This window comes from Lactuca serriola, chromosome 7 (assembly GCF_051521515.1).
Source record: "Lactuca serriola cultivar US96UC23 chromosome 7, Lser_US96UC23_V15, whole genome shotgun sequence".
Classification (NCBI taxonomy): Eukaryota; Viridiplantae; Streptophyta; class Magnoliopsida; order Asterales; family Asteraceae; genus Lactuca; species Lactuca serriola.
In genome coordinates, this window is record NC_136414.1 from 196,244,681 (window position 1) to 196,256,428 (window position 11,748).

Here is an 11,748-nt window from a genome sequence, read left to right on the forward strand (position 1 = left end):
AGTAAACATATTCTTATAAGTCATTTTCTTAGGAAACTACGTTTGAGGCACACTTATAAACTCATGAAACATTTTGTACATGTTATCTTATTATAATCCCCCCTTTTCTTGATTATGGTTAGATGATTAAAAAAGTGCATTGAAATTATGTCGTTGTTTACCGATAAGAAAAATGACTTATAATGATTAGTTTACTAAAATTTAGAAAATCAGTAAAATCCATATCAGGTGATGGAAAACCTACTTTTATGTAATGATATATATTTTTTGAAATGATATTTTTTTCAATAAATTATATAACATTAATGGTAAAATATGTAAAAAAAAGTTTAATGGTAAAATGTGTACAAAAAAAAGTTTAATGTTATATTGTGTACAAAAAATAGTTTAATGGTATAATATGTACATAATAAATAGTAAAATCCACGTCAGCAGCCACATGGCATGCCATGTGGCATGCTACGTGGCTAATGACCTATTATTATCGGTAATATAATGATATTTTTTGAATACAGATGAAGTTTAATGGTCATATATATATATACAAAAACTATAGTTGATTGGTGATATATATATAAAAAAATATTCAATGATATTTTTTGTACAAGTCTAATCCTTTATTACCCTTTATATATATATATATATATATATATATATATATATATATATATATATATATATATATATAGTCCCTAGTATTAACCGATCCATGAAAGCCTATTATGGGTTCATTCCCAACTTCAATAACAGTATCAAACAATCTTCTCTAATAAATGAAGGTTTTTTTGCCACTTGTCACACTCTCATTCATTTTGCCACATGTCATTTTGTGGTTATTTTAAATTAATTTTATTCCATATGTAATTTTGTGGTTTTCCTATTTCATATGGTATTTAAATTTAATAATAAATGCATATCAATTTCATTAATGGACTTTCCTTATAATTTTAAAATTTTAAAATAAAATGTGATTAATTTGCTTTGATTATTTTATTTAAATGATTTGTTTAAATTTAAAAAAAAACATCTTAATTTTAATAATTCAATATTTTTTTCATTTTTCTTATAAATTTAAATTTCTCAAATATTTATAAATATTTAATTATTTTAAATACCCATGTAATACATGGGCTTACGACTAGTATCTTAATATTGCAAATTCATTACACGTTTAAGATGATGTGGCGTTGAAGCAAACCGTATGTTTCGATGAGTTTGTGGATAATTTGATTTCAAAACTCTAAGAAACCAAACCCTCAACAACCGCAAATCTTCAGCAGAAATGGGAGACTTGAATGCTCTCTCCCATGGCTACAACGTAACGGCAGTCACATTTAACCCTATCGGTTTCAACCATAATCGTATTTCCTTCAATAATGTCGCAATTCGTAGTTGTATCCCGTTTGAATCGCGTAAATCTACCAATATTGCTCCATTATCTGTTTGGACGCCCAAGTTTCTCGGGATGAAACGGAGGAAGAAATCCATACCTCGTTCGTCGTCTTCAACAACGTCTCCGGCAGATCCACCGGTTACTCCACCTCCTCCACAACAATCGACCAAAACAGAGGAGGTAACGCTTTATTATGATTTTCTGCTCTGTGAATGCGTGGAAGTTGTTTACAGTTTGTTCAGTAGTTTGGATCTGACACTTAGAGTTGCTCTCGTTTTTATCAGAATGTGCCAAGAAAGGGCCCCGATCTGCCCACGCTTTTCAGGAGATTCTACAAAGTTGCTGCTCCATATTGGTATTCAGATGATAAAGTTCAAGCCAGAATACAACTGGCGTCGGTGTTTGCCCTGACTTTAGGAACCACCGGCATCAGTGTTGGTTTCAATTTCCTCGGTCGCGACTTCTATAATGCCCTTTCTAGTAAGGATTGCGCACTACATTTTCATTATTCTTTAATTTCTTATTGATGAATGATGACACAGTATGTATTTGAGTATGCTAATCCATAATATCCCTAAATTGTGCTAGACAAAGATCAAGCACAGTTCACCACGCAACTTACATACTACCTTGCTGCTTTTGCTGGTGGAATTCCGGTGAGCACATTGCTGCATTCTTTTAGGTATTGCTCATCTGTCATCTTGAATTTTATTACCACTGTTGCTACCATAGGGTGTTACGCTTCTTTTGGCTCTTTGTATGTGATGTAACTCTGCATATGTTGGTGGAATTGCTGCGTTTCTATTTCATCGAATTGTATTTGATATGATTACTGTTGGTATGATTTTGTTTAGGTTTTCGTCTTACTCATACACATCTTGTGGTTTTTGCAGATTTTTGTGTTAAGAGATTATGCAAGAGAAACTCTAGCTTTAAGGTGGAGATCCTGGATGACAAACTATTACATGGAGCGCTATCTCAAGAACCAAACTTTTTACCAAATACAGTCCCAATCAATCATTGATAATCCAGATCAACGAATTGTTGATGATCTAAGTTCTTTCACAGGAACATCACTTTCATTCTCTTTAACACTCTTCAATGCCATAATAGACCTGATATCTTTCAGCAACATACTGTTTGGCATATATCCACCTCTTTTTATTGTTCTTATAGTATATTCACTTGGTGGAACAGCCATCAGCATTTTCCTTGGGAAGGTAAAGATTTCCATCCTCATAAAACCTTTAAAAAGCATCTCCCATTTTTTCTGTTCTAACTTATGATATTCATCAAATTCTGTACCAGGGTCTTGTCAACTTGAATTTCATGCAAGAGAAAATGGAAGCAGATTTTCGTTATGGTCTTGTACGTGTTCGAGAAAATGCCGAATCAATTGCATTTTATGGTGGCGAGGAAAATGAAATCAAACTCCTTTTGCAGAGGTTCCGAAGTGCTTTTGAGAATCTAACTGTATGAAAACGAAATCCCTACTATACTACTTTTGTGCTTACATTGAGATATCTGTTTTTTTTTTTTTTTCTTTTTTTAAAAAAAAAAAATGTTTCATTTATGTCATTGTGCAGCAACTGTTGATATCTTCAAGAAATCTTGAGTTTTTCACGAGTGGGTATCGCTACCTGATTCAGATTCTTCCTGCTGCTGTTGTTGCACCCATGTATTTCTCTGGAAAGATTGAATTTGGTGTCATAAATCAGTCTGTTTCCGCCTTCAATCATATTCTTGGAGATTTTTCCCTCATTGTGTTTCAATTTCAATCCATCAGTGCCTTTTCAGCTGTCATTGATCGACTAGGTACATCTATATCATTTAATTCCTCCAACATCGAGATCCAAGCCCTAAAATTTACATAATCAATCATTTGCAGGGGAATTCGATGATGTTTTGGGCTCAACAAGTTCTAATGGTACTTTGGAAGCCATGGATGAAATTCAACTAACATATTGCAACGTGAAGGATTTATCCGAGTCCATGAAAGCTTCAGACACCCAAAACTTGTTGGAACTCGAGAATTTAAGTGTACAAACTCCCACAAATAAAGCGCTTCTTATCAGAGATTTATCACTTGAAATCCACGAGAATGAACATTTACTGATAACCGGACCAAGTGGGAGTGGCAAAACCTCTTTATTAAGAGCTATTGCTGGTCTTTGGAGAACTGGAAGTGGAAAGATTACATTTTATGCTAAATACAACACAAATCTTAATCAGACCATAATAACAGATGAAAATAAAGATGATAAAAAATCAAAATACCGGGATTTTAAAGGCGTATTTTTCCTTCCCCAAAGACCATACATGGTTTTAGGAACCCTCAGACAACAGTTGCTTTATCCAACATGGCCCGATGTTTTAGATTCCACACCACACGACTCTCAGTCAAAAGGTATGCAGTCATGACATCCAAACTTGTGATTACAAACCAACACTAATAATAAAAAAAAAAATTATTTTTACAGATTCGGAGCGTGTTAGCGAACGGGCCCCACAGCCTACTACAGATGAATTGATCCGAGCTTTAGAAGATGTACATCTTGGGTACTTGGTGTCACGTTTTAGTGGTCTTGATACAACCAATGAATGGTCGAGTGTTCTTTCACTCGGTGAGCAACAACGTCTTGCATTTGCACGTTTGTTGCTTTCAAAACCAGATCTTGTTCTCTTGGATGAATCCACCAGTGCACTTGATGAACCCAACGAGGTAATTATTATCAAATACCATCCTACTTTTATTTTATTTTATTATTATATTTATAGCAACTTACTTTTAAATTCTATTTTTTTTTTTAAAATGAAGGCTCATTTGTATGAAAAAATAAATGAAGCGGGTGTGACATATATAAGTATTGGCCACAGGAGTAGCCTTACCAAATTCCATAAAAAGGCGTTACGTATCTCCCCCATGCCTCTCCACTCTAACCACCCAAATTGGTGTGTAGAATCCTTGTAACAAGTTGTTTTCAGTTTCATAAAGCTAATAATATAATAACAACATAACATTCATGCCTTTATTGATTTCATGTCATATATTTGTATAATATAATAATACATGATGATAAGGACAAGGAGAGATAAAAATTAAAACATGCATCATTGCTATACAATCAAACCATGCATTTATTTATTTAAAAGACATTAAATAGGGTTAGCAAAGGTGTTTGCTCCCAAATTATTGTTAAAGTTGCGGCATTCGTGTACTTTGATGATCATCATTTTTCACCATGTCCACCTCCAGACACCGTTTACTGTTTCAAGAGCTCCACCTTTTACACCCCAAACTTGTTGTGGAGCGTTTGCAACTGGTGGCATTACCGGTGGTGCAGCTTCTGGTGGTACAGCAATAGTTGTAGCAACTACAAACGATGTAGTTACTGGTGATTGCATACAGATTTGTTGATGAACCATTGGAAGTTGAAAACACATGCCTGCTTCAAGGGAGGGCTTCTCCTCTCCAAGAAGCTTTCTGCCACCAACAATGTCAATTCTGCAAATCAAAAACCCAAAAAACATAACAATAAAAACCTTAGCAACCATCATATAATCTAAGCCTTTTAACCTAATTTATTACTAATCAATTGCAAATTTGCATGTATATATATATATAGGGATTTATGTAGACACCAATTTAATACGACAGTTGAAATGTAACCTCATCAACCAATCTTTGCGTCCTAAATTATACGTATATATTAATAGTTCAAAATTGACAAAACCATCTACGCTCTTTTTCTTTTACTAAAATTGTTTATTTATATCCATCCATCTTCTTTCAATATTTCTCAAAACTATACCATGTTTTTGCCAACTATTTACAAAATTAAAAACATCAGTCGAAGGCCATAAAATCACCAATTGTGAAGGATATCTCATTAGGTATTTTTATAATGCAACGATTGTACATAACAACGAATCAAATAATATCCTCAGTTTATAATTTGGTTTGATATATATCCTTAATATCTTCTAGGTTGAACAAAAACCAAACTGCAAATCGAAAAATCAAACATAAAGCAAAAGTTTTTTTTTTTTTTTTTTTTTTTTTTTTTTTTTTTCTATTTTTGAAAACCGAAAATTTCGTTTATGAATTCTGTTTTTAGTATGAGAACGGAACAAAACCAATTTGTATGAAGTCTTTAAGAAAATATATTTTGTATGCATGCATGATTTATAAATGAACTCTGCGTAATAGAAATAAGGGATAAAGTTGTCAAATGGTTAGCACTTTGGACCTTCAAACTTGAGCTCTGAAGTTCGATCGTATTTTTTCCAGCCACATTCAAGCAGTCCCACATCGATCATAAAATGGAATCCACTCCCAATCTCATACATTACATAGTAGCTCATTACCTTTCAACTATGAGGAGTCCTACATCGGATATTACAATATTTGTCTTCCTCCTCCTCTATACATGGATTTATCAAAGTTAATGAAGTTAGTTTAAAGGTTTGTGGTCTAAAATTGTTAAACCCTAAAGTGAACAAAAAAAAAAGTGAAAGCCTCAGACCTGAAGCGATCGGTTTGGGTTTTGTTTTAGATTTTGAAAACCAATACTATTATGTTTGGGGTTAAAATTGACTCATGCTCACCCCAAACATGTAACACCCAAGATTTTGAAAGCCAAGAAAGTAAAGGAAACCCTAAATTTAGGAGGGACTCGACGAGTCCAAGGAGGAACTCGGCGAGTCCGAGCGGGATCCGAGTCGAGGAATAAGTGACCAACTCGGCGAGTCGGCCAAGGTGACTCGGCGAGTAAGGTCTGTGCGAGGAAAACCCTAAATCCGGGGCTTGGAGCCTATTTAATCGCCTCATTCTTCTTCCTAGTGCTCCTTTACTGTCTCTCACACCCAGAACGCCGCACCCTAAGCCTCCATTGTGCTCATTCATGCTTTTGGCCATTTTTGAGTGATTTAAAGGAAGAAGAAGTGGGAATCTTTGAAGCATCAAGGAGTGGCATTGGATCCGAAGTTTGGGGATCATTTCAAAGCATTTGAAGGTATTAAGTCGTTTCTCTCCTCCAGATTTTCCTTGGTTATGAGTTTTGGGGCTTTTAAGCCATGTTTAAGATCAATCTCGAGCTTGAGGTGCAGATTTGAGGTTGCTACCTCAGATCCATGCTTGTTTTGGTTTAGAATCCCGTAAAGTATCAGTCATGGAGTGGATTATGGAGCCTCTTGGTCTTAAACCTTAGTTTATGGTGCATTTTGCCTAGATCTCCTTCTCTACACGTAAAGTTTGCAACTTTACGTGAGGAGTAGGCTTGGGAAGGGTAGATCTACGGTTTGGAGTCCCTGCATGACTCGAAAGTCCTCTGCATGTATGTGGAACCGAATAGACTCGGCGAGTCCTTCGAGTGGACTCGGCGAGTAGCTTGAAGATGAGGAGGAACTCGACGAGTGGGATGAACAGCTCATCGAGTCGGATGAAGATGGGCATGAACTCGGCGAGTTAGATGAACAACTCGGCGAGTTGGTTGGAGATTTCCTTGTGCTCGACGAGTCTGTTCTTGGACTCGACGAGTCAGGTCGCGTGGTCCCAAACCCTTCGAGTTAAGACTCGAGTCAGCGAGTCGAGCCAGGACTCAATGAGTTGATCAGGTCGGATTCGAGAGTCAGTAGACTCGGCTAGTCAGGGGCTGACTCGGCGAGTCAAGTCGCGATTAGAAGGACTTTGAGCATAAGAACTCGGCGAGTCAATAGGTGGACTCGGCGAGTAGGGTTGACCTGGAAGGTTGACTTTGACCAGGACTTTGACCTGAACTAGGGTTGACTTGGTTGACTGTCGTGGGTCAGTTATACTAAGTGTTGCATTGATATTGATAGCTCGGGAAGCTAGTAGAGTCGGAGTTCAGTGAGTGGTCAGGCAACAGCTAGTGGGATCATCAGCAAGTTCAGCCAGTGCAGGTGAGTTTCCCTTTGTATGAATGGGTCTACGACCACAATGCCGGCCCATTTAGTTATGAGTAGAAGACCTGGGGGTTAGCCCTAGGCACAGTATGCTAGTATGATATTCGGGCGAGGTCCAATGATAGAGGGCGGGTGCCCATGAGATGGTTTATGTGATAGTTTATACTTGTTGTCTGTATGATACTTGTATGTGCCTGGTAGGGAGGTGAGTGTGGGCGAGGTCCCGTATCTCACCAATATCAGAGTGTGGATGGTGTTCCACATCTCAGTAGCAGCAGCCCAGGGGCGAGGCCCAAGTTAGGAAAGGAGTGAGAGTGGGCTGGGCCCGTATCTCACTATCAGCAAGAGTATGGACGAGGTTCCATGACTCATCAGTAGCAGGACACGGGCGGGGCCCAGAGATAGGCGAGGCCTTAGAGCAAGAGCTGTTAGCATACGTTTAGCTTATGTGATGTTATGTGATATGTGTATGTGCTGTTATATGTTAGTGGGCGGGGCCTTGTGACAGACGAGGCCTAAGTGAAACAGATCTGTATCCGAGCGGGGCTCGAAGCCAGGCGGGTTTGGAGCGGCGGGGCCGTTGTAGCGGGCGAGGCCCGAAGTAGGGGGCGAGGCCCCGGATAGCGGGCGTGCCCAGTATGTGCAGTATGTGGTTATGCATGGTATGTGGTAAAGTGGGGAACTCACTAAACTTCGTGCTTACGGTTTTCAGTTTTGTTTTCAGGTACTTCCGGTAGCGGAGGGAGGAGCTCGGGGTGATCGCATGGCACACACCATAGATTAGTCAGCCTGGGAATGTTTACTCTGATAATGAACATGTGTTTTGAAAACTTATACTCAGATTATGTTTTGGAATAATGTCTTTGCTTAAAGTAATGTTTTATTAAAAGAATTTTTTGGTCTTGAATTTTGGGACGTTACAAAACAACTCCCCTCAAGCAGATATGATATCAAGACGATCAGGTTGAATGACAAAGAACAAAAAGATAACTTCGAAACAGATTCTTACTGATAATCGAAAAAACTCCCTAACAAAAAGGAAAACAAAATACGTATAAGGCGAAGGTAAGCTTCATTCCTTAACCCTTGAAGATAAGAATTTATTAGGATAAGATTCTTAATCAGTTATCTACATAAAATTCAAAAAAATAAAGTCGTTGGAAATGAAAAAAATTAGAAAACACATTTTTGAGACCCTAGACGATCCCCAATGGCCGTAAAGCATGGCATTTCATAGCAAAGAGAAAAGTTTTCTTAATCGGCCTATTTTACATGTCGTGTACAAATTTCGTCCAATTCCGTACTATTAGACCACTTCGACATATTTATTGTTAATGTTATCATATTTTTATTCCTACTAGTTTTGACATCATCAATCAATCCATGCATCAACATTTGTTCCACCTGCGTCAGAATAGGTAGAGATCCAACTGTAATTTAGAACAAAATTGCTCGAAGATGACTTTTAGTGAAGATGTCTGCTAATTGAAGTTTTGTTGGAATAAATTGAGTGTATAACTTTCCTAATGATACAAACTCACGAGCAAGTGATAATCAATGTCAATATGCTTGGCTCGTTTATGAGATATGAGTTTGACTAAGAAATAGAGCAATCCAATTGTCGCATAGTATGGTTGGTCGATCCGGGGGTTACACATGAAGTTCACGAAGTAAGTGAGTGACCAAGACTATCTCAACAACAATGTTAGCCATTGCATGATATTCCGACTCATAGTTGGAACGAGAGATAATAGGTTATTTCTTGGTAAACTTTTCTCCAAAAGATTAAAATAACCATAAATGGACCACTTAGTTTCTAGACTCTGACTCTAATCTGAGAGTAATCAAGAATTATGGGATCGGTTAATCGACTAATCTCAAAAAGGATAAACAGAAGGAAAGCGTTTTGTGTCAAAAAATAAATAAATAAATTAAACACTGTTGTTTTCAAAACCAAAACCATTGCCAAGATTACCAATTCATGAATCCTTTCTTGTTCTTCTTCTATGTTTTCATTCACTCATTATTCAAGTTTATTGTTGGCAGTGTTCTAAAAGGCGCGCGATGGCGTGAGGCGTGACTCCGCCGTTACGAAAAGCCTCATAACGTTGCTGTTAGGTGTGGCGTGTGGCAAGGCGTGATATGGCGTGTTATGGCGCGTGTTTTTTCGTTTGAGACACAATTTTTTGCTCTTTGTTATGTCTTTTCTAATCCGAGATACAGGTATTGTGGTTTTCGTTAAATTTTTGTTACTAGCTATTGATATAACACTTCTAACAAGTGGTTATATTGAATATAAATTTATATTTATGTGGGAATATAATTTTAAATTAATACAAAATCGCCGCCTTACATCACGCCTTGAAAAACGTCATGGCTCGCCATGACTCGTTAAGCTTGAGGCTTGACCTTGCCGCCACGCCACGCCTCATGCCATTTAGAACCTTGTATATATATATATATATATATATATATATATATATATATATATATATATATATATATTATGAGGAAATAATTATTAGATTTTATTATTAGTTATTATGTAATAAAGAAAATATTATTTTTAAATAAAATATTTATGTTTATATCTTATATTTATATTGTTTGTTTATACTATTGATGTAAATTAATTAGATTAAATTACGGAAATCGTCCATATAGTTTGGTCAAAGTTGTAAGTTTGGTCCTTAACTTTTTTTTTTTGCACTCGGATCGTCTCTATGGTTTGATTTTGTTGCGTTTTTCGTCCCTTACGTACATAAAGTTAGGGACCAAACGTGCAATTTTGACCAAACCATAGGGAGGAAAAACACAACAAAATCAAACCATAGGGACGATCTGAGTGCAAAAAAAAAAACAAAACGTTAGGAACCAAACATGTAATTTTTACCAAACCATAGGGACGATTTTAGTAATTTACTCAATTAATTAGTATGAATGTCTAGTTTTAAAAAATATAAATTAATTTATATACATGGATTTAATATTTTAAAATTTTCATTTTGCTCCAAATGTAACATTATAGTATTTTAATTGTCATCGTATAATGAGTGAAATGGCAAACAAACAATAAACTCCAAATTGAATTTCTTAATTACTTTCCTTAATTCAAGTCTTGAAATTTTTGACAAGTATTAATTAATTATTTATGCATAACTGATTTGTATAAAAGACTTTGTAACTTATACCTCTTAAAATTCAAAACATGACTAATATATTTTATAATATAGTATAAGATATATATATATATATATATATATATATATATATATATATATATATATATATATATATATATATATATAGGTTCATGTGAGACGGCCTAATTTTGTGAGACCGTGAGACGCATTTTTTTTAGTTAATTCAAGTTTCGAAAATAATATTTAAAAAAAGAATTTTTTGATTTTTCCATTTATTTTGCATTTTAAAATTATTTTTAGAATATGTACAGTGTAATATTCTATTTAGAATATTTCACGTATTTTTTTTAAAAAATAGGATTTTTTTTTTAATTTTTTAATTTTTTTTAGTTAATTCAAGTTCCGAAAATAATATTTAAAAAAAGAATTTTTAGATTTTTCCATTTATTTTGCATTTTAAAATTATTTTTTAGAATATGTCAGTGTAATATTCTATTTAGAATATTTCACGTATTTTTTAAAAAAAAAAAACGGGATTTTTTTTTATTTTTATTTTTTTTAGTTAATTCATGTTCCGAAAATAATATTTAAAAAAAAGAATTTTTGGATTTTTCCATTTATTTTGCATTTTAAAATTATTTTTAGATTTGGTCTCATGGTCTCACAAAATTAGAATGTTCTCAAATTAACCTGAACCTATATATATATATATATATATATATATATATATATATATATATATATATATATATATATATATATATATATATAGGTTTAGGTTCTATGGAAAACAAAAAACCCTAAAAATCATAAAATGCATAAAAAAAATACTTAGAGATCACAAAACTTTTTTTTTAATTTTTTTTATAAAAAATCGCAGCTTTTTATAAAAATTCGCTGAAAAAAAAATAGTTTTTTTTTTTTTTAATAAAAAAAAAGTTTTTTTTTCAAATTTTTTTTTTCAGCGATTTTCTTTAAAAAACTGCGATTTTTTCTTAAAAAATGTCAAAAAAAGTTTTGTGATCTCTAGGTATTTTTTTTATGCATTTTTATGATTTTTAGGGTTTTTTTGTTTTCCAAATAACCTTTTATATATATATATATATATATATATATATATATATATATATATATATATATATATATATATATATATATGGGTAAAGTGAATATATCTAACAACCTTATATAAGCTTAGGTACCTAACCATATCATACTACATAATTTTGTATCATATTTGCATTGTAATCACCCAAAGTTCTTAAAATTCAACCTCATAACTCAATT

At 34.2% G+C, this 11,748-nt stretch overlaps 1 protein-coding gene across 2 annotated transcripts; it reads left to right on the top strand.

Moving 5' to 3' along the window:
- Window positions 1–1,164: 1,164 nt before the first annotated feature.
- On the top strand, window positions 1,165–8,225 carry ABCD2 (ABC transporter family protein). 2 transcript variants are annotated; one of them, XM_079008841.1, is made up of 9 exons: window positions 1,165–1,573; window positions 1,678–1,873; window positions 1,982–2,049; window positions 2,287–2,613; window positions 2,702–2,866; window positions 2,980–3,208; window positions 3,282–3,800; window positions 3,874–4,115; window positions 8,043–8,225. In XM_079008841.1, the coding sequence occupies exons 1-9, from the start codon at window positions 1,283–1,285 to the stop codon at window positions 8,100–8,102; spliced, it is 2,097 nt and encodes a 698-aa protein (XP_078864967.1). In that variant the 5' UTR covers window positions 1,165–1,282; the 3' UTR covers window positions 8,103–8,225. The 2 variants fall into 2 exon arrangements, with proteins under 2 accessions (XP_078864967.1, XP_078864966.1); XM_079008840.1 differs by lacking the exon at window positions 8,043–8,225 and adding an exon at window positions 4,212–4,500 and having other exon boundaries at window positions 1,166–1,573.
- Window positions 8,226–11,748: the final 3,523 nt, after the last annotated feature.